Source organism: Hetaerina americana, unplaced genomic scaffold (assembly GCF_022747635.1).
Source record: "Hetaerina americana unplaced genomic scaffold, ioHetAmer1.1.p SCAF_5, whole genome shotgun sequence".
Lineage (NCBI taxonomy): Eukaryota > Metazoa > Arthropoda > Insecta > Odonata > Calopterygidae > Hetaerina > Hetaerina americana.
This window is the reverse complement of record NW_027287095.1, coordinates 22,779,713-22,804,064: the sequence shown is the minus strand read 5'-3', so window position 1 is coordinate 22,804,064 and position 24,352 is coordinate 22,779,713. Positions and strand designations below refer to the sequence as shown.

General features: G+C 36.7%; 1 protein-coding gene across 1 annotated transcript in view; it reads left to right on the top strand.

Annotated features, from left to right (window-relative positions):
• Window positions 1-24,352, top strand: part of mbo (Nuclear pore complex protein Nup88) — a 361,088-nt gene that overhangs the window by 331,423 nt on the left and 5,313 nt on the right. The window contains exons 4-10 of the mRNA XM_071591761.1: window positions 5,050-5,269; window positions 8,821-8,945; window positions 13,347-13,611; window positions 15,859-16,070; window positions 16,622-16,707; window positions 19,970-20,310; window positions 23,232-23,345. Coding sequence (XP_071447862.1) covers window positions 5,050-5,269; window positions 8,821-8,945; window positions 13,347-13,611; window positions 15,859-16,070; window positions 16,622-16,707; window positions 19,970-20,310; window positions 23,232-23,345 — 1,363 coding nt within the window. The remainder of the gene's footprint in view (window positions 1-5,049; window positions 5,270-8,820; window positions 8,946-13,346; window positions 13,612-15,858; window positions 16,071-16,621; window positions 16,708-19,969; window positions 20,311-23,231; window positions 23,346-24,352) is intronic.

The window sequence follows — 24,352 nt, the reverse complement described above, 5'->3', positions numbered from 1 at the left end:
CTGCCGGGCGTCCTGGTCGCTCCTCATCAAAAACAGATGTTCGCCCACGTTTAAATTCGTTGAACCAATATCTAACTGTGCTCATAGATGGCGAAGTGTCCCCATAAACAGCATCCAACTTTGCTTTTATCTCCTTGCATTTCTTCCCATCCAAAAACAAAAAGCGAATTACCGATCGATGCTACTCTTTTTCCATCTTGGCGAAAATCACGAAACACGTCTTACTCGAATAGCTGCCAAATCCAAACTAACCTTTAAATCAGTCTGAAATTTGTTTCACCGTCGTTTGATAGATGGCAGCCCACGATGATAACATAAACTTCCCTCAGGAACGCCCTTTGTCGTCAAACACGGGTATTTAATGAACCGCCCTCGTACTAAGTAATTGAAGTCTCCGTCTTTCGATTTCTTTCTACCGAGAAACTAGAAAGACTATCCATTTATGAACGAGGGTAAGTCAATAAATAAGTCGCTAATGCCAGCGAAACAAACATTAAGTGCCTGAAGTCTTGATTAAGTGCCTGTAGAAGGTTTTAAGGGTTTATTATTTTTTCCTTCCATATCACTATGTATGATAATGTTAAAAAACACCTTTGCGAAATTTTCGGAAATGGTTTTTTAGTATCAGGTGTAATAATTAATGCCTAAAATAGGGTTTATTTTAGATGTCTCGCGGTTCTTGTCTACCTCCTTTAGTAATGCACCACCCAAATAAATCAGCGCTAATGTCTGCTTCGGAGGCAGGATTCGATGTCACCGTCTTTGGCTCAGCCGATGAGTGATCATTGTCCGAAAAATTGCGAACAACCTGAAATAGATTGCAAACTATCCTCAAATAATGCGAAACCCTACATATAATTGCATATTTCCGGTGAGGACGTGCTCCCACAAACTATAGTTCCTCTTCTCTTAACTACCCACCGTAAGGACGTAAATTTCCTTTTACCTCGGGAGGTATTTCCGGGATCTTGGCTTAAAAGTAACTAGAACCTCTTTATATTTTTTTTCTTTTAATTCGAATTTCTTCCCGAGTTCAAGCACTCTCCGAGGAGTGGAATTCGCATTCAGAGTAACTCGAATATACTCGCCCGGCTGCACGATACTTTTTGCCCATCCATCACCGTAATGCGTTGGGCGAATTATTTCCCAGCCTGTGTGTACGTAAACCAGGGAAGGAAGCTTATATTCCATACCGATTAATTTTCATCCACCGGAGTTTTATTCCCACCTTTAATTACTCTGGGTGTTTATCATATTTAATTAAATTCACGAAAAGAAACCACGCCACTATCCGATGTTCACCGCTTTTTAATGGGAATAATGCTTGGCAAAAGTCATCCTTTTTTTAGGACGGGGGCAAAGGAGGGGGGGGATATATTAAAATAAAACATCTCGAGAGGACGGCGGTGCTGGTGGCGGTGCGTCTCACGGAATTAGTGAGTTTTTGACATGATATCGTGCGCCGTGCCCATTAAGGCGCGCCTTTTCCGCCGCAAATCCTGGAGTTTTATGCCGTTTTCATGTTTTTCTATGCGCGGATGACGTCCCCTCTCCGATCTCCCACCTCCCGCCCCCGTTTGAAAAATCGAGCCCTCGCCACTCTCTCTTTCATCGCGTGAAGCGGGAAAGGGGGGAGGAAGGGGACCACTGAAGGTGGGGGGGGGTCGCAACTGGACGTTGTTTTTCTTATCCGCTTCCCCCCAAGGCTTCCCCGCACGGAATCCGTCGCATCGCTCCACGTTGCACCCCCGACGGTCTAACGGGTGCATTGCGGTACCTCGACCTCACTTCCCTTCGCAGGCCGTCGCTCACGTGCTCCGCGAAGAAGTTATGTACGGAGGATGGCGCGTGAGACATGAATATTGTTGTACATGCATGGCGCATGTGAGCATTCCGTACAATAATGTCGCCTTCATAAACCCGGTCGTCGCAACTGATTCCGTGAATCTAAATTGAGTGATAGAATCGGGCACTTGCCCACCAATTGATGTTTATAGTAGGAAACTCCGTGTCAACATAAATTTTATGTGTCCACCTATGCCTTTATTAACAAGCATGCACGCATTAGCCAAGGCCTTCTTATTTTTTACGGGCCAAAATTAAGCTTCCAGAGTCATGCTTCTTGAGATTTAAGTAAATCTGAACACTATTGGGTTTTATTTTCCCTAAATTTTTAATTAAAATCTTCTACTTGGAATGGACACGTTAGACTTAATCTGTATCCTAACGAAGAACTCGTGTTTACCAAAAATCAATCTGGGTATTCTACCTGTTTTGAAGGTAGATTTTGGGCAATCCCTAGCCACTATTTATTTCTAAGTATCGTGGAAACTTCATATTTCCTGCTTCATTTCTTTGCAACTTCCGCCTGCATCCATCCTGTCTAAAAAGCTTATCAAAGAATTATCTCAAAATCTTTCTGTCCTGTTATTTAATATACTTACCACTCTCATCCATTAACACCGATTGACATTTTATGTGATTAGTTTCCAAATTTTCAAAGTTTAGAGCTCATCATCTCTAAATTAATATACGTGTGCTTTAGGTTGAGACTGGGTTAACATTCTTTCGTGTGCATACATTTTTTAGGGGCTTGCAAGTAACCTATAAACACGGAACTTGCTAGTCAATGTTGTTTTTTTCCGTACAATTGCCCGGAAAAACTTAGATTCTGGACTAGATACTAGTGTTTTAACCCTGGGAAAATTATGGGAATCAGTAGTAAATTCAAGGCACTACCTTATGTTTGGCGGATGTGAAATTAGTGAAAAAATTAACTAGCGTAGGACTGAATTATGAATGGAAGATTAAATATTATTTTTCCCTTCAGCGTTATTCACGAGACTCATTTCGCGTGATGGTGGCAGTGGCAACAGTCAAGTTCTATTGCTCGTTATATCAGCTGTCTCATTTTTTCAAGCATTAACCCCATAAATAAGATTATTGCTACTCCTGTCGTATGTAGCAATTAATACAATTGCGATATGAACCCGATGATGGGAGACAAAAATATGAATTCTTAAGAACCCGGGGTAAACGGGGTTGTAGGAGCTATATGCATATTTCTTCTACTTTTTCTGTTAAAATGCCTTCCACTAGTTGAATTAAAAGTCAAACCAGTGAAATACACTCATAGGACGTTTTTATTTCACTGAAGAATATCGTTTTTTACTTCCCGGCGAAGAGTTTGTTTGTCAGCACCAATGCATTAATCCCATTTATGAAACATTTTTGGATTTATAAATGGGATTGAAACCGTAAGTGCAGATCCCTTCCCCCCACGATGACAATTTGTTGTAAATAATTACTCCCGCTGTGGTTGAAGAGAGTGCACGTATCAGAAAGTTTGTGAGTAGAGTTACACCTGCATTTTAATTTTCTCTCCACAAGTCACAGATATGTGTTCGGTTTTTTGCCATGAATGATCAACGAGCAGTGAGATAAAACTCTTATCCACCGACTTAGCTTACTTAAGCTAAGTCTGTGGGTATGTGAGATGTGTATTAATGCCCAGCATGTGTACCTAAATGAAATTAATAATTTTAGTGACAGATTCCTGTTAAATTCAAGAATTATCTGTAAGGGAATGAAATTGCAGCGTTCTTGATTCCACTTCATTTCTAAATTCATTTTTAATATTACGACTCGGGTTTCAATGCATGGTATCATCTTCGGGTACATTTAACAAAGCAGAAATTACCAACTTTATTCTGATATGTAAAGCTTTGGCGTCTTAGATAGCTTCTTCATGTGTACACTAGTAGATATATATTGAGAGATCAATCTCTACGTTTCAGAGGAAGTTACACAAATCCTTTGTGTTCACCATAAGTAACATAATTTCATTTTGGTAGCCCACATTATTGTTATATCATGTTGAAATTTATCAAAAATATTTTGAGGTGAAATCTCCTTGACTGTGCCTTCTAGTACAAACAGCGTAGTTTTTCATGTACACATTCATGTTCAAGATGCTATGAAGCTATTGCCAAACTGGCTATGCTATTTGCATCAATATTATGATCAATTATTGCACTTTAAATTGTGAAAACATATCGGTTTGTTTCAAAGTATCGGTTTTTTCCTTTATATTTTCTACCATTTCGGCTACACGTCCTTTAACTGCTCTGACTTGTGCAGGTAATTTTCTTGTCAAGGGCAACGTGGTGATATTAAATAGGACCTTGGCAATATTTACTTCTCTTATGATAAATGTACCCTTAGTTGATTAAAAGGGTAATCTTTTTCACCGAACAGATAAATAAATTCAGTCATGTATTAATTATCGTAGCCTTACATTCCCTTCACTGAAATATTTTTTTTAATTTTGCCTGGATCGAATAACAATATTGAAAAATAAAAATTACAATGGAAAGGGGTTTGTTTTGAAATGTTGGTACATCAAATATGGTTATTATTCTTAAGCAGGTATCAATCTTCGTCGCTCAGTTTCTCCTTGCTTTGAAGCCGCGGCTTGCCGCACATTATTGAAAATCATTTCACATGCAAGACGTGGCACGGGAGCTCTTGGTTACCGAACCGTGATCTTCAGCGTGTCCTGCAAGTCGCCACAAAATTGGGTGGATGTAGTTGTTATGATTACAATAATATATGGGGTGTAATTTTTTTAAGATGCTCTCTATGTCCATGCATAGATAACAACTTCGGTGCTTTTAACGTTCTGGCTGTGACCACGGATTGTAAGAGGGACAGATATGCATCAACGTCCAACAGTTTTTTGTAGTTGACATGTTTTATTCGTGTGTTCTACAATACCAGGGTATTGTGATTTTAGTAATTTTCTCTGTAATAGAGGTAATATCTTTTAAATCGGTCTAAATTTATTTTTCTTGCTCAGAATTTTACTTGTTAGAGGAAGAATTCACACCACAGCTTCCCTAATAAATCTGTATAGGTAACTTCTATCATAGTCTCAATTGATAGTGCTTACTCAGATGGGTATTGTGGCGTTATTTAGATCTCTCCAACTCATGTAAAGTATTCCACCCTGGACTTGCACTGATATCTCCCGTTTGATTCTATCACTAGGCTCTACGTGATCGGATCGCCTGTGTCGGCGGACGGAGAGTCCGCGGTGTGGCTGCAGGCGGTGTGGGCAGTGGGAAGGACGCCGTCCTCGGCCATCGCCTCCCACGCCCTCCCCTTCCTCGTCGGCCTCGGCGACACCGCCGTGGACTTCGACTTCGCGCCTCCCGAGGAGCCCAAAGGGGAGCCGGCGGCGGGCGCGACATCGACCGCCCTCTCTCAGGTGAGTGCGGGCCCGGAATGCTACGCCCTCCGCCCCAACGCCCAGGGGCCCCACGGTAAACCTAACACCGCAGGGCTCGTGCACAAGTTCAATTGCTCCATGGTAGTGTGTGCTCGCGGAACTTATGAACATTCAATGTTCGACAAGAATGGCTAGACTTAAAAGTGTCTGAAATCGATGCAAGTATTTAGCTATCATTTATTATCGCTCATTGGATATACATGTATCCTTTTAATACCAGTATCCGGTTTTTATTTTCACTATTACTAATTAGGGGCATTGAGAGGCTGGCAAAAATTTTAAGCGGAAACCATGTTTTGTTCGACTACTAAGTTATGATAATGGGTGATGTTTGACCGTGAGTGTATTTGGACGGGTTGTGATGTTGAACAGAGGGTGATTTGGACGTGGTGTAATGCTGGGCCACGTGTGGTATTACTTTGGGCTGGACCATGCCTGGTATTACTTCGTATTTTCCTCGATAACCCATGCAGCGGTGTAGTTCTGATTTTTTAATGATTGTGTGAATGGTTGATATTTTTAATAGTCGCTTGTATCATTGCTCTATTTAAAATCAATCACGGTTCTATGGGCTTGTGTGTCACCTGACGATGATGCCTCTATGCACACATTTTGATTAATAATAATAATGAGTGATTATCGAATGCAACATCGAATTTCAAATTGAAGTTAGTGAGGTATTAGTCTCAAAGAAGCATTTTCTGTGAACCTAACTGGGTATATTTATAAAAAAATTGCCATGACTTCATTGAGCATTCCTACTTAAAATATAGTAAGACAGTATTAAAAGGAAGGCCAAAAATATCGTTCAGATAACGAGGTAGTGAAGATAGGGAGTGAGAAAACTTCGGCCTTTGCATTGTAAACTCTGGCGACTCTTCTGAATATCGGAAAGAGGAGACATAGTGGGAGTGTGGATAACAGGGAGGGGTGGTACACGAAAGCAATGCTGCTTACGCCTGGCTGTGAAGCTCTGACGTTGAAGAGAGAGAGGAGGAAAAAATGTCTTGACTGTGATATTCTTAAGCAGATACGTTTTTTTCACGGCATCAATGTTTAAGAATGACGCCACCGGACAGTACGTTATAATGGAGTAAGATTGAAATTGAGGATCAACTTGAGGAACTATGTTAGAGGTTCATGAGTCTGTTTCTAGGGTAAGAAGAGTTAATCAAAGGGAATAGTATATTATTGAGTGGGTGAGGACAGAGATAATTTAAGAAATGAACACGTCGTCCGTTTCGATAGACAAAATATCTAATTTACGACACACTGTGATTGGCATTTCAACTCTCGCCTCTCCTTATCCCCGGCTTTTATTCCTAATTGCCATCTTTGCCTAAATTTTATTTATTATAGATTTGCCCACAGGCCACATTTCTTTTCAGCAATAATATTTTCTTATCGTGGTGAGAATGTAAGATATGTTTCTGTTTTCATGTACCTGAAAATTTTTCAACCCGAGTTTCATTGTGTTGTACTCTAAAATATGCGTATCTTCTTTGCATAAAATTCAAAAACAAAAAGTTTACACCGCCTCGTTTACGTCCAAAAAGCCAACCCCCTCAGCCCAGGTGAGAGGTGTGTGCTTTTATCAATGTAAGGTTTCATGTAACAGTCGCATTTCGTTTACGTGTTCACTACTTTCCTCCGTTAATTCTGTTAATCTCATCTGAAAAATTCTAATCACCGTGTCACATTCGGCATATATTTTTTTACAGTTTTTGGAAACTAATCAAATATACCAAAACAGTGTTGCATAAACTGATTTTTTATTTAAGTTAAGTAGGGCTTTCCCCTTCCTGGAAAAAATACTTTCTCAGGGTTGCCCCAAGGTCTGCAAGTGACTGTTCCGACCTCTTCAACTGATTTTCCAGACTAAGTGGAATAAAAAATAAAGTTTAGGGGATTTATGCGGTGGTAGGTAACTGAAGGGCAAGATCCATATAGTGCAGGATATTTTATTTCCTGGGACCATCATGAGTAACAAGGCACCGGACGGTGTGCCATGTCGCCCAATCCACGACCCTGAATATGTAAAATTTAAATTAGCTAATGCTTTATTAGGCTTCTAACTCCCAATTCTGTTTGCAGGACTTTTTTTAACTTAGAATATTTTTAAATTACAAATATTTTCACGGACTGAAATAAAATAATATTATGGGTGTATTATTTAATTTTTTCTACATGCCTGAGAATTGTATGAGTGCATTTAATCAAATGCGTACAATTCTCATGTTTCACAATAATGTTTACGTTAGTAGCAACACACGAGGCAGCTTCCACTCTCCTCCCCTGGTAGCTTTCATTCTCCTCCCCTGTAACTCTCTACTCGACAAGTGTCAATGATCAGTATCACCTTTTACTGTGCTCGAATCGTCTCCCATATTATACGAACACCCTCTTCCCTTCATCATTAGCGTTAATTTGGAAAATTAGGCTACGTTGTAGAACTGCAATATTCATGACCACTAACGCGAAAAAAACCTTAACCCTTATTGTCGAAATGAGTGCAAATTTCATGCTATACTCGTATACTTGGAGCTGCGAAATTTGCCTGAGCAGCCCATTAGCGGCCATAATTTTGATGCGCATCTGCGTAGCGACTTTAAAATACCTCTCGGGTAGCAGCGATGACGCTTGAGTTATGATTAATTAATGATATGCAAATATCATGATAAATAATCGCGTATGTTCTAACTCACGAATAACGTGTTCGCCCCAGTTACTGGGAATGAAATATTTTATATATTTGTACTTGCTTAAAGAATGGAAAAGGTGAATTGGATGCATAGAAAGACGAAGTAAGGCAAGTTTGATGAGAAACAAGAAAGAGAGAAAGTTGATGGAATAATTTGGAACTCGTTACGAGTAGAGTCTTGAGGTGTTATTGAAGGCTTTGATAGAGGATAGAACGGGACAGGGTAATAGAGAGTATGTATTGCATACTACTGGGAAGGATGGTAGATTAATTTTTAGAATTGAAAAATCAGTGAGGAAATTCGGTTGGTGTGATAGAACAAACTCCTTAAATTTTGCAGCGAGCATGACTGCCTAGTGTTGATCCAAACTGTTTATCGACCAAAGCAAGCACGATGTGATTTTCATTCCTTTGCGCCTCACACCGAAATTTGATATATTAAGGAAAGTTAGAAAAAATCTCCATTCCTGTGGAATTTTCAGTTTAGTTTTCCATTAATATCTATCCTAGTGGTGTTTAATTGAAATCTTTGCAGCTATATTTGTGAATGTGACAACCTGCTGCCTGTCTTGAATTTATTTCGCCAATGTTGCAGGCACGCCACTCCCTCTTTGAGTAACGACCAAAAATTGTGAACCCAGCGCCTCTGTATTTCCTCCAAAATTTGTGGTTTCAGTCATGGTGCACTTCTCCTCCCTTCACGTACCCAAACATTTATCGATATATTTGCCAATTCCGGAAGGTTTAATTCTGTTTTACTTTTATATTCAACCTATTTCTTTGAATTCGTCGCTTTGGCGCCTCATCGATTCAATTCCTGGCTTTTCAGTTACCTAAAACGCCACTACGTGGAGACACGCGACTGATCGACTCTAACGGCACCTTGTGGCCTATTTTGGTACTACGAGGGAACGGTGATGTCTACCTCGTCACCGCCACACTTGAAATAAAAAGGTTTGTATAGACTCACTTTTCCAGCTTATTTTGTGAAATAGTCAATATATTTTTTTAATTTCTGAGCAATTCTTGAATAATTATCTTCTTTTTATTCTTCCATTACCTTTTAATTATTTAATGTTATTGTAAATTTTGAAACTCGTTTTTATTCACCTAGTGTATAATGTTGGAATTTAGTAAATGAACATTGCCTTTTTTCCCGTTTTCACATTTGAAAAATAGACATTTTCAAAATAAAAACTAAAAATGAGATTGCAATCCTCGAATTTATTATCATGGATTAGTCACAGGTCCTTATTCAGTGAACTAATATGCTAGAGATTATGTATAATGACATATTCGTTTTGTATATAGTCGTATATTAGCATCGTCTTTAGTATGAAAATGGATAGGCTAACAACTAATAAACCATAATTACCCCAAAAGCAATGGACAATTCAGATATCAAAGTTTTGACACAAATAAAATTCCCCAGCCACTTCATCTCCCAAAAATGTCATTGAACTGCTAATCTAAACTTTGAAATGAGAAAGAAATTGATTTATTTCGAAGTATATATAGAATTAAGTTATGTAGGTGATGATCCTCACTATCTCCATGAATGTAAATTCAGGAGTATGCTTAATTATGGGGAAGAATGCTGTGATGAGAGTGAAGAGCTTCTTTCAATAAAATGAAAGAAACATAATTATGACCATGGTTAGGAAGTGGCCATGGCCATGGGTACGGTAGTGAAACAAGTTAAGATGCCAATGGCACAATATGTTGATGCCGAGCTCGAGGAGGATGTGCTTAATGATGATATCACCAAATTGATAAAAATGTGGAAGAAGAAAACCTGATTATACTTGAAAAACTAAATGTAAATATCAGAAGGCTGAGAGGAAAATTCAGTATAAATAGATAGACTAGAGAAACAAAATGAAAGAGGAGAAAACCTTTTAATGTCCTGTAGGCAGCACAAATTAGTGATGGAATACATAGTCATTCAGAACCGCCCAATTGAACAATGCATTTTGAAGTTGCCAGGAGATCTAAGATGATACCAAATTGACTGAATACCCATGAAGCAGGGATTCAGTGATCAAATAAAGGAGTGCTAATACAATTCAGGGGCAGATATCAACAACAGCCACAATTTAGTGCTGATGAAGTTCAAGAGGCTGAAAAAGGGAATGAAGACTCAATTGCAGCTATTCAGATTGAAGAAAATGGATATCTCATGAGGCAGGATCATTTGAAGAAAGATATTAAGAAATGAAGACTGGAGTTTTAAAAGTCACCTAGTAAACTATTAAGAAAAATAACTGTGTGAAAATGAAACTGTAGATTACACTAAAAGTACTAGATCTAATAGAAGAGAAACGTATCAAAACTCAATGGCTTAGAAAATGCAGATAGGTTCAAAATTTTATCAAATCAACCATAAAGCAAGAAAAGACAAAGAATGGATGTACACCCTGAATGAGGAAGTTTTGCATAGCCTTATCCAGAGACAAATTTAAGCAGCTTGTAGAACTGTTGAACACCATTTCAATTAATGCAGAGCAACTATCACTGTCATTTTAGGATAACTATGGTGAAATTATTTTTGGATATGAAGACTAAGCTAAGAAATAGAAGCATTATTTGGAGAATTTTTGTGGCCAATAGAAATGCAAGCTATAATACTGGAAGATGAGGAGAATGTAGATGTGAAAGGATAATATATCCTCAACTCTGAATTGGGTGCTGAGGTAAGGGAAAAAAGGCCCCTAAGACTCCCATAACTAATCTGCAATTCAGTAATCAAACTATAACACAGCTATACAACCTTACAAAAAGTAAGAGGGATATAGTGAACAGAGCAGAAACTACAATATTAACTTAATATCAAAATAAACAGCTACCGGCAGCAAATAATACTATCATTCATATGAGGAACCATGTCATTAAAACTTAAAAATGGAGTGCTCCTCTGCAGCTGTTATACGAAGGTAGTTTGAAAGGTTCTCGGAACCACGAGCAGATATCTGGGGCAACGGGTTTCTCGAATAGTTATAGGTAATCCTCTATGAGTAAACACCTAACACATCTGTGCTCTGGGAAGGGATCTATGGTGTGGACGCCTCTATGTTGTTGTTCCCTTGTAGTGATTTATGAAGATGGAAAAAATTGAGATTCAAGCAGTGATTAAATACTTTGTAAAGAAAGGTATGAAAGCAAAGGAAATTCATGCAGACTTTCAGAACTCTCTTGGGGACTCTGCTCCTTCATACTCAACAGTTGGCAAGGGACAACAAGTTGAAGTTTGGTCGGGACCGCTTAGATGATGATCCGCATAGTGATCAGCCAAAATGTGCCCCTACCCCAGAAGTTATTGCAAAAGTGCATAAAATGGTCATGAAGGATAAGCAGGAGAAATTGCTGAAGCTGTAGGGATGTCATCTGAATGGGCATATCACATTTTTAATCGTAGAATTCGATATGAGAAAATTATCTACGAGATGGGTGCTATGACTCTTGACACAGGATTACAAACACATCAGAATGAAAATTTCTGGACAATATTTGACCCGTTTTAAGAACAACCAACAAGATTTTCTGTGCCCAGAGATGAAATTAGGGTGTATTACCATACCCCAGAGACAAAACAGCAGTCAAAGCAGTGGAAATATGTTGATTCACCACCATTAAAGAGAACAAAGGCAATATGGTCAGCCAGAAAGTTGATGGCTTCATTTTTCTGGGATGTGAAAGGGATTCTGCTGATAGATTATCTTCTTACTCATCATGGAATCACTGGACAATACTGCACTAACTTCCTGGACCAACTACAGTGAAAGATACCCAAAAAAAGGCCAGGTTTGGCAAGGAAGAAAGTCATCTTTCATCAAGACAATGCACAAGTGTTGTTGCTATGGCGACTAAGATACGAATTGTTGCCACACCCACCATATTTGCCTGTTTTGGCTCCATTAGATTCCCACCTCTTCCCCAAGCTCAAAATTTTCCTCACTGGACAGAGATTATCTTCAAACAAAGCAATAATAGCCAAAGTAGACTGGTATCTTCCAGGCTTGAAGGAAAGTAATGTTCAAGATGGGATCAATACATTGGAACATCACTGAACCAAGCGTACAGGAAGACTACACTGAAAATTAAAAAAGTTTCACTGAGGTAAGTGGTTTATTTCTAATCCATTCCGAGAACTTTTCAAATTTCCCTCGGACATGGACTATAGTAGTAGCAGAGAAAATAAGATTAAAAATGGTGTAAATTTGGGTGCTAGTGAAGAAAGTTGAAAAATCAAAGAATAGTCAGAGTAGCAAATGAAGATGTCCTTCGAAGAGTGGGGGACAAGAGAAGCCTATGAACAACACTTGTAAGAAGAAGGGTCACTAACAGGACACAGAATGAGGTAAGGCAGTTTGCTGAAGACCAAACCTCAAGGAAACTTGGAAAGAAACAGTTACAGAGGAGGTCAAGGATAAACTATTAGACTCAAGTGATGGATAATGTTTGCACAATGTGCTATGAGGGAATGAAGAGATGTGCAGATAATGGGACTGCTTGGAGGGCTGCCACAAACCAGTCCTCAGATTGGTATTTCATTATGATTAAGTGATAATTGGGCACTCATATTTTTTGATTGACCACTTTCATATGTCAAAGGGAGTTCAGTAGCTATAAAAAAAAATTGTACAATTTTGAACCCATTAAATCACAGCACCCTCTCTTACTTATTAATTCAACAAAGGATGGTATTTAAGAGTTTTCAAATTTAGAGAATTTAAGTTAACTGTCGTGGATGTAGGGGAGAGTGGAGGATGTAAATAGGTAGGATTTGAATTGAGGATCTTCTGGAAAGAACAAAAAAAGGCATAAATCTCAGGGTATCCAAGAAGTTTAAAAGGAAAGCAATGAAGTCAGATGTTTAGGAGTAATTATGCATTGCTAGAAATGAAATAATAATTAAATAGGAAGTGAAAATATCTTCTATTTTATATTATTTGTAATAGGATGCATAGGGATAATTTCACAAATGGAGACTGCTAGAGTCAAATACTAATAAAAACAAAGGCTCCTTAGAAATTGAGCATTTTTCATGATTGTACATGGTATTAATGTTATTGAATACTAATAGATGTTTCCATCGCCTTTTTGTTAGTGATGGTAATTAAATGCTTTAACCAATAAGCTGGTTGTCCAAAAAAATAAGATTATGTCTTCCAGCTCAGGGTTTTCATTTGTTGGTGTTTTATTCTCCTACATTTCCATGCTCTCATGCCACTTTGTGACTAACAATTGGGGCATTCTTGTTTTGCGTGAATAAAAATAATTTTCTGTTATATTTTAAAATGAAAAAGAAGTAATGCCTCTTGAATATTTTGATTAAATGTCCATTTTTCTTATCAGTCGCCGTAGTGAGGCCGATCGTAGTGTCTGTGTCGAAGGACCTCTGCCCATGCTACCGCAAGCAGCTGACAACTATGGCTCTGATGCTTGTGCAATACTTTGCCCAAGTCGCTCAGTTGACCCACCAGTGGTTGTGATTGCATCCTGTTCAGGGGCCTTATACCATTGTCTCTTGATAAAAAGTGATGGTGACTATGATGAGGAAAACCAGCCTCTTGAGACTGGAGGTGGGATTATTAAGGCACATATGGCTGCTTCCGGTGAGGTATGTATTTCACACAAACAGCTGAATTTAATTTCAAGAATATTTTTCTTGATTGTATGTAGATCGATTTTTACAGAAATAGCATTATAGTGAAGAGTGGCTCAGCTGCTTGGCTATGCAACAAAGGAGATCTATATATACACTCACACTCACGTATACATACCCACACATGCATACACATAGATACATAATTTCTAATAATGCATTAACTTCTAGAGAAATGACTGCTTTTAAAAAGGTGACTACTCAGTAAAGTTCCCATTTGAGGCATATTTTATGGTACATGATATCTGAATATTGTTAAAAGGGGGATATGTGTGTACATAATTCATCAAAGTGTTTATAATTTAATGAGAATTTTCTTGATACATTACCCAGGAGGGTATTTAATTGGCCATGCACCCTTTTCAAACTGTCCCCATTTCTCCTGCCCCTACTGTCACAGAAATCATTGTTTTAGCTTACCCGGAATGGTATTCAACACATGAATGCAGTGACATGTAAGGGTGTTAGTTAGTGTAAGTATATAGAAACTCACCATGAATAACTCATGAAGCACTGTTACTACTACTGCTACCAATCGGCTGTAAGCAGCAGCATCTCATTCTTACACTCCAGCATTGAATTTCAACTTGAAATGTAGTGCTTTTGTGGTGTATACCTATGTATATGACATGCAATAGGGGCAGCCAAATTCAAGTCCCATCAAGTGAAATGGTTTGTCGTGGTGAATTCCAACACATATGTTTATCCTCTCTCTCTATGACTAGTTACTCTTGATGCTCAAACCCTCTACCTTTCCCCTGGCTAAAAAATGACTTGGGGTCAGCTTTGATAATAAAACTCATGCCTAACTCCCCTCCTATTTAAAATGTCACCTCTTAAGCTAAACCCCTTAATATTATAATTGGTATTCTACAATTTAAGGTGGATTTTGGATAGGCCTAGATAAAGGTGGAATGTAAACTTTCTTTCCCTCTTCTGACAAAACGTAATCCCTCTTCAATTCCATAAGCTCCACCCTGCATTCTGTCCGGCATGCCTATCCTATTCCTGTCTCTTCCACGCTTGCATAACATTCTCCTCTGTTATCACAGACTTCAACATTCCATTGCCAATCAAATAGCTCTGCATCTATCTTACCTGCCTCCTTTAACAATGATGGATAGAGAAATCCTTTATAGGCACATTAAATCAGTTTACTGAATTAAGTGACCCCCACTGTCAGAGTTCCTTTTCCTCGAGTTATATCCTTTTAAACCTTAACTTTTGTTGCCCTATTGATCTGTTTCCCCAACAAATCTCAATCTTATTAAATGAAGAACACAATGTATCTTTCAACTGTCCCATACATTGTGTTCTTCATTTAACAAACATGTACTTCCACAAAGTTGAGCCGGGAACAATTGAAAATCTCAATCTCTTAAACAGTCCCTTGTACTGCTTTCAGTGCATGAATCTACTGCATCCCAACCTCTCACAAATGCTCCCTCTTTGAGTTCATCTCTTCTCCTTACCTTATGTCACTTCCCAGCCATTATTTTACTTATGGGCAGACTTTATTTGAAATAGCCAATGGAGGTTCAGTATTGCACATCCTTCCATTTTCAAGTCCCTCCAAGAAAACCTAGCATGAAGACTTCTGAAGCATCTCAGACAAAATGCATAGTTTCCTAAAAAGCATACTTTTTTACAATTCATATTTGTTTAACAATCCATCTGTCTAGTTTTCACATATTAATATAGCTGATCTCTCGAATTCTTATCACCTCTGTATCACTAATGTAATGTCTCCCAGGGATGTGGACTGCCTGTACTTTATCAGTTTCTTTCCTTCCTTATTTATTTGCTTGAATTTTCTTTACTGTGCTCTTGTTTATTCAATATGTCTAATCAAAAGTGTGTGGAATTACAAAGTCAATTATTTCATTACATTTCAATATGTTATGCAAATTCCACAAAGTTACGCCTGAGACAACAAATTTTATGTCTAATCATGTTCTATTATGCTGTTACTCATTGTATTTTATCATTTTTTTCTTGCTCCATCTCATGTTAATGGTCTATTTGCTGTTTTCAGATAGTCTATTGATAATTGTATTTTTTCACTAAGTTGTACAATTTTTAAGAGAGTGAACGCCTAATTCATAGATGAATACTATCCTATTATCCATAAATAAAATGATTAATTATTATGGACTGAATAGAATGGTACAACTGACCTAATCATTATCATTAATTGTAAAGGTTCGGTCTCCACCTCCATCCCCATGGTCCTCAAGGCGTGGATCAACATTCAGTCTACAGGAAACATGCGTAGCCCTCCATGCTTTTGAGTGTGTTGAAATTGAGTTGGGGCTAAGCTTAGTTCCAAGTGGTGGACCGGAAGGAGTCGATGAGGTTGACACTTCATTGCCTTGCCCCATTCACCTCCACCATGATCCCTCTACTGATTCAAGGTAATTGCCACTTCCCTCTCACTTCATCCCCATACTTTTATCAATATTGTGATAGTTTTACAAAAATATTAATTGCTTTGTGTGCACTGTTTCTTGATTCAAGTTTAAAATATATTTTTTAGGAAATGTGCTGGTTCCAAGTTCCACAAATAGTTTTTCCTTTAATAAATTGTATAAATGGAATCACACCTCATTTTCATTGTTTGATGTAGTTTAAAATAATTCATCAACATTCGTAAACATGTGTGTAGAAAGTCACTAAATGCATGTATTACTCTGTAAAGTTTGTAAATGTAGAATATTAACAAATATCAATATATTTATTAAGTTATAAATATGAGATTGGATGGCCATTGTAATCATTGAAATGAAATACAGATCAAGTCCTGTATGTCATGTTCTTTCTTGTTCTTAATTGGTTTAAATTGTGAGTCAATTTTATTGATGGATCAAGAGCAAATCGTAACGACACACATTGTGCAATCAAACCAGCATTTTACATATGCCATTATTTTATGATACCTAATATTCTTTTGCAATCTCTTTTAAAGGTACTTTTGTTCACATGACACTGGGGTTCATGCAGTATCTCTTCCGATCATTCCTCAGCTACTCAAGGTTGTCCAAAGCAAAGAAGGTTAGTCAGAATAGAAAGCAATTATGGTAGTATTGAGGAAGATTATGACAACACAGTATTAAGCATTTTAAAGAAGATTATTTGTTCATGTACCATAGAAGGGGTTAGTTATCACCATTGCTGAAGGTGGCTTCTGTAGCATTTAGAATTCATTTGATAATAAATGCCCTAAAAAATTTAATTGCAGAAAATAACAAATTAATAAATTCAATATAGAAATGTAGACTAATTTGTCTAAAATTTTAAATTAAATAATCTATTTTTGCCAAGCAATTTAAGATAAATGCCAACTTAAATCATAATCTATCTTTTATTTTGAATTGATCCCTAGGTTAAACTTTTAAATTTATTTCAACTTTTTAGTGGTTCCATTTATTAATTCTATATGTATATTCATCTACCAGTGAAAAATCTTGGTAGTTGTGAAAAATGATTGATACCCAACTTACACCCTTCTTGGTGTGATGGCCTTATGTATATTCTACTAAAAATAGCATCTAAACTTATGGTTATTATTCATTAAAGGATATTTTCATTATTAAACTTTTGTTGATTTCTTTATTCATAATTCATGGTATGAAATCAGTATTTTTTTAATAATAGAAGTTATCAAAGCTGTAATTTGTTACATTATATTTAAACAAGAGAGCATAATTATATATATCCTGAGCTTATAAAGTATTTAAGTGTGTTGATGTGACAATATCTATAATGCTCAGCAAGTATGAAGAATAGGTGACATTTTAAGGATAAAAACTTTAATGTCACACCGACACACCTTTTAATATTATAAGTATAAACGATGAACTCCAGCTTTACATCAGAAGTGACTGTTGTTCCTTTTCTCTCATTCCTTTTTTGATAATGACTTTTGATTTTTCAAGACTCATGAACAAAATTTGTTTCACTATAGGTAATTAAAAATAATACAGAGCCTGCTGTAGGTTCTTCTCCGAATATTTACTATTTTCCTACACGAGACTTCTACGTCCTATCTGCCTGCTAAATTTTTCTGTTATCACCAAACCTCAACACAATTATTTTATTTCTAAAAAGAAGTCCAAAAACCCAATTTAATCCAGGCATTTACTGTGAATATTTACTAAGGTCCCACAAATAGGTTTGAAGCTAAATGTGTGCATAATGAATGATAACTGTAAACCCCCATTCAACCCATGCTCAAAAATGTACAAATTGTAATAATTCCTCATGAAAACACACTGCTTGATCACAGTATTGTTTGTAACGTTCTCTTAATAGTTTATCCAATGAATGCTCATGAGAGCATCTGCTGCTCCTCAGACCATTACTCCTTTGTTTGCATTTAATTCATTTTTCAGCTGATTCTAATCATGCCTTCAGTATGAATGCCCATCATGCCTGTATTGAAAATTTTGACTCTAGGCCTAGTCACCCCACAGTATTGCGTTGTAAATAAATTAAAGGAAATGGGGTTAGGGGGCATAAAATGACAAAGAAAGTGGAATTTTACTATAAATAAGATTAAAATGAGGAAAGATAGTCTTTAGGATTTATGGGGATGCCACTCCTGCTGTAGGGACTGCACTATACACAGCATCAGTCACACTAAAATATGATATTGCAAGTAAACATGGAAATTCAGAATGGGTAATTCCAGTAGGCAAAAGACATATTTGGTTAATGAAAGAACAGAGAAGTCTATTGTTTAAAAAGTTTTATTTTATTTTATAAATGTGTCACACAGTGGCAAGGTAAAGAAATATATTTCCTTTCAGTCATAATTTATATTCAAAATTGTTACCCACTGAACTAGCTGTATTTTCTTACTCAATAAATACTTGCCCATTTTTACCAGATACATACTTATTTTCACTATGTAACTTATGTTACTTTTTGCTAATGCCACAGAAAACTAAAATTAAATTCATCATAGACTAAAATACACTACACTTATAACCAAATGTTACTTTTTCATTCATTACCTAATTTTTCATTTTTTTAGTCTTCATTCCATACAGTCATTTAGACACTGAAAGGTGTCAAATAACATAGGATACACAAACAAACACAGTAATCAACCCGAAGGTCAGTTTGGTAGGTGATGGTAGAGTTCACCCAGTACTAAGCCCTATGCGGCGTGTGAAAATTCACACATCAGGGTAGGGGGGCCAGTTCCTTTCCCTGTGCCAGTTATGGTTTCCCAGGAAGATCTGGTACCCGAAAAATCACAAAGCTTGGGTGGAGCTGCAGGTGCCCAGAGTGCCTTGCCCGGGACCCTCCGGTCAGTAGTCCAACACTCTACCCCCCCCCCCCCATAGGATACACAAATACATAAAATTAACGCTCCAGATATTCATAAATTCTGTAAAATGTATGTTTGAGAATTAATATCTTTTGTTGTCTTTTGAACTTCTCTGCTGCAGAAAAAATAATACCATAAGTTAAAAAGGGGTGAGATAGGCATATTACAGAGCCTTTAGGCACTCCAGAGAAGTCATCAGCGAAAATAATTTTAATTTGAAATTTCCTGGCTCCGAGATTATTATAAAATATGCACATCCTACATTAGGACATTGCAAAAAGGCATAGGCATATCAGGTTGGCTGCATGCCTGGAAAACTTGGAAATGTTCTGGAAAATAAAAAGTGTACTGGAATTTTTGTAAGAATAGAGTGACAACATGCATCTATTTATTTACTAGTAAATCAGTCAATCGGCCATCAGATTGCAATGTTATCACAGGACTTGTTTCCCTCCCAAATGTTTTTTAATGGAATTGAATAAACCACCATCCAAAACTGCTTGGCCAACCAGGTTGCAGATTTAATGGCAACCAAAAGATAATAGCAGTGTTTGTCATTGCCACTGACTCTTTTCAGAATTTTTCTCATTTTAAAAGGAGTATTATAAACTTTTTAATGAAGGAAATGGATCTCAATTGAATCTAGACTTTTATTGAAGCGAAAGTTCCTTCATGGTTTCATAAGCTTATGTTGTAAATAGCAGAAAAACCACCTGAGATAATTTTTATAATTTTTTCTTTGAAAACCTCCATAGATTTAGTCCTTTGAATTTTGTCTGTAGATTCTTGTGGTTATATTGAATTATCTAAGCAAAAGATACTGACATTTTATGTAGGCACTCAATAATGTGGTATATTTTTGCATCTTTTACAATGATCTAATGATGGATGAAACTCAAGGTTATTCTTGACTTATGAATTTAAAACATCCTTAGCCTTTATCTCCTCTTATTTGTTTTATTCATGGAATATTTTCAGAAGAGGACTTAGATATGCCTGCATTATCACATGAGTCAAGCTCAGCAGAGTATTTGATCTGCACTAGGACTTCATCGCAAGCAATGATTTCAACAGCTGAACAAGCAATGGATGAGAAGATAAATCCAGTGTTTGGCTTGACCTTCTCCATTCATCAGCCCCCATCATGCCTCATCTGCCTTCTCTCAACTGGCGAAGTGGTCAGCCTACCCCTCACTACCATTTACCTGCCTCCCATTCCACTTGCTGAGGATTCCACCTCCTTGCCATCCTTATTGCCTCCAACACCACTTCCTGCCCTCTCCTCACCCACTGGAGGAACAGCTGAATTAACTGGAAAGGTACAGTATGCCAAAATTGTTTTGCTTTTTCTCAGAAGTTGGTAATGGCTTTGTAAGCTTTGATTTTTTGAAAGCAGTATTTATTTTCCCAGTCAGTTTTGATATTTGATTATGATATCCTAATTGCTGTTTATGTTAAGCATACCAAGAAAATTTAAAAGGGTGAGCAATCAAAATACCTATCAGTAATTGGGAAATATTTATCTGTCAAGTGTATATTAACTGTTCACAATTGTACATCATGTATGTATTATTTTGATATCATCTATGTTTATGTGTTGATTTATATTGTCTTAGACAGAGAAGCACGTTTGCTGAAAATCCTTCAGTTTTACTTCAAAGTTCTCCATCCTTCTCATTTATTTAACTTATGTTGCAAGTAATTAAATAATGCCATTCCCATTTATTCCATCCCTAAATTTAAGAATTTTATTTGTTCTCTTTTATTCCATCAAGATAACTTGAAATGTAGTGAACCAATTGTTAAATTGTACTAATGGGTTAGGCTGATTTCCTGTCTCATTTCATTTGCACTTGAATATTCCTTCTAACACTAATGATTCTCATATAACTTTTTATATTACATAGATTGAATTTTTTAACTTTTTTTCTAGGAGGCTTAAAAGCTATGAAAAGAGCAGGATGAAATTTTACTGCATAAATTAGTGAAATATCCCTTAAGATTGTGCAATGTTAGTTGGCAACTTCCATCAAATCAATGGATGAAAGAAAAATTGTCATGATGCATGGGTTGTTCAATAACTCCTCATAAAATCCAAGGAATGGTACTTATGGTATTGGAAAAGGTTTGCTTTTAGTGAGCCTCATCTCTCACTAGAATTTGTTAAAGTATCAGGTATATCCATCGCATGGTTTCATTTTCATAGTCAATTGAAGCATCAAACTTCTGTTTATTTAGAAAAATGAAAAAATTAATTTTGTGGGTTGATTAAACCCTTCTATTTAAAAGGTTTAACACCATAAGAGATCAAAGCCAAGTTGGATTAAGTTCACGGCATATCTGCTTGTGTTTTCAACTGTTTACAATTGGGTAAATGAGTTTAAATGTTGCCATATATCCACCAATGATGAGCATCATTCGGGACATCCAGTGGAAGTGAATTCCTTCAAACTGAGTTGCAAATTCTTCAATATGGTTTTGAATGATCAATAATTCAAAGTTTTGCAAAATAGTCGAGGCTACAGGCATATCACAAGGGGCAGTGTTTTCAATTTTGCACGAAAAATTTGCTGTGAAAAAGATCTCGGCCAGATGAGTGGACTATTGCTCTCAGTGGAGAATAAACGCAATGGTATGGTCGATTTGGAAGCTGGTTTAGTGCTTTTCCATCACAATCCTCATGACTTTTGGCATCGATAGGTACATAATTGTGAACAAAACATGGATACACTTCTGCATTCCAGAGGCGACAAAACAGTCAAAACAGTGAGTTTCTAAAGGTAATCCAACTCTGAAGAAGGCAAAGACAATGAAATTGGTAGACATAGTGATGGCCACTTTTTAAGATGAACGTGGAATTATCTATGTTAATTACTTGCTATAAGAATAAAACAATACATTGAGAGGAGTATAGGAGTGCCATGGTTATGGTACCAGTTGAACTAAGAAATACGAAAAATGTTCTCATTTGGAAAAGAAAAAGTTCTCTTCCATTTGCATCAATGCATGGTGCAAACCTGTGAAGTTTTGATGATGGAAATTATGTAATTAAAGTTTGAATTATTACGACATCTACCATATTCACTAGATTTGGTCCCCATGGCCTGTTTTTATTTCCAAATATGAAAAAATGGCTTGGCAGAAAACAATTCTTGTCAAACAGGGAGCTCATCACCAATGTAGATGCCTATTTTGAGGACCTCTAGAAATCTTACTTTTTGGATGGCTTATAAAAGTTGTAGAAATGCTGTATCAAGTATCTCCTTATGATGACCTTCTGCAATGGCATCATGACGATTCCCCAAACCCCTGGCAGTCCCGACTTGGCACCAGCAGATTATTTCATATTCCCAAAAGTGAAATCACCCTCAAAGGACACCACCATGGGAACCAAAGTGCCATCAAAGAACCTGGCAGGTGTATCCTTAAGGACCTTCCAGAATCCGCCTCCCAAAGAGCCTTCAAGTTGTGGAAAAGCCACAGGCAAAAGTGTGTCGACACTCAATGCATGTACTTTGAAAAATTTTAGGCATTGTAGCAATATCTGAAATAAATTATTTTTCCAAAGCCTTTCCCGATACTTTTTATAAAAACCATGTATGTTGAAAAGTAAAATAATCTTACCAAAGTAATTTGTATCTCTATTGTTTCTAAGGACTTATTGAATGGCCCACATACTTCTCGTGGGAATAAATGCCATTATTTATATCTTTATTATATTAAAACCATGCATTTTGAATATAAGGGTATCTTAGAGATCTTATCTATAGAGATTGCTCACTGAACACAACCTGGAAGAACTCAACTAACAAAGCCTACCTGGTATTCCCTGAATTCACAGTGATCATAACAATTTTATATGCAGTAGAAAGAATGAGCCAAAGGGCGCTAAGGCAGAAAAGGAATTTCCCCAGATTTATCAAAAAAATCTGGCAATTTTTTTCAAAATCTTTATTGAATTCTTGCCACGGTTTCTTAAAATTCCTAACTTTCCTCCACTTAGGAGTTAGTGTCAAAATATAGCTAATAATTTATGTTTATTAACAAATTGGTTGTCAGCTGATACATTTATCTAACCACAATGGGAGTTTATAAAAATTATTCATATTTGTTATACTGGCATTCTATAAGGAGCATTTGCTATTAAATATCATAATTATTAGTATGTATAAAATATTTTATTGTGTAGGTACTTGAAATTATTCCTCTAGTCTTTAGAATGCCTTGCATTTTTTTCCAGTTACTCCGAGAACCATTTGATGCTCAAATAAAGAAATTTCTTAAGCCACAGAATACTCAGCCCATTTTGAAACTTTGCCCTGAAGCTAATCCAGCTCCTCAGGAATGCCTTGAGGTAAGTGCATATTTATTGCATTTTTTCAGTCAAATCCTACTTACACATTTGAAATGACTTAAGCCTGGGATGTGAAAGTTATGGTGCTTATACCACTCCTGATGCATTTTTGATCTATAATGGCATTATTTTGATTAAATCAATTATTCTTCCATAGGATGTGCATATACCATTAAATTTAAAGAATAAAATTTGACCTTCATTCACATTACTTAATAAGTATAATACATTTGGTGAAGTTGTACTTGCCCATACACAAATAAAGCTCTGCCTATCACTGACCATAATTATTGGCTCAAGACGGAGAAGTGGTGTTGATAATTGCTCCAACAGTTTTATTAACTAAGCAAAACTGGGTAGTGATAAACGAACCAAAAGTTTTGATTAAGTGAAATCATTTTTGGCATAAATGCTGTGTTGTATGCATTTTGTGTATTATACTCAGGATCTAGCACCATACCTGTCATTACTTAAAACCCAGTGTGATGGAGTAACATCTTCACCTGCAAACTCAAGAGGTTGCCGGTAAAATTCTCACCAAAGTAGTTTTTCCTCCGACTAGACCTTGGGCATATGTCATTGTCATTTTGGCTGTTTTCATGTATATAATCAAGAACACTTAGGCCAAAACTGGACTGTTTTCAGTTTAGGGCTAAATTTAAAGAAGACTGAAAATCATTTTTTCCATGATGTATACAAGTCAAAAATAAATGTCAAAAGTTTCACTATCACAAATACTTGGGAAGGTGATGTCTAATCCAGAATTCAAGGGTTCTGCCAAATCCAACAAATCAATGAATAACAATAAGTGATCGGTTAAATCAATGGAACATATGTCCTAAGTTTTAATTCAAAATCACCATTGAAGTGTCATAAAAATGCTTCATGCATGCATCACATAAATGGATTTAGATCAGTTTCCATGAATTCAATATTCTGTGTTATAGTAAAATTTTGAATAGAAATCGTCCCTAGAAATCTATATCGAGTTGTGTGTTTGCATCTTA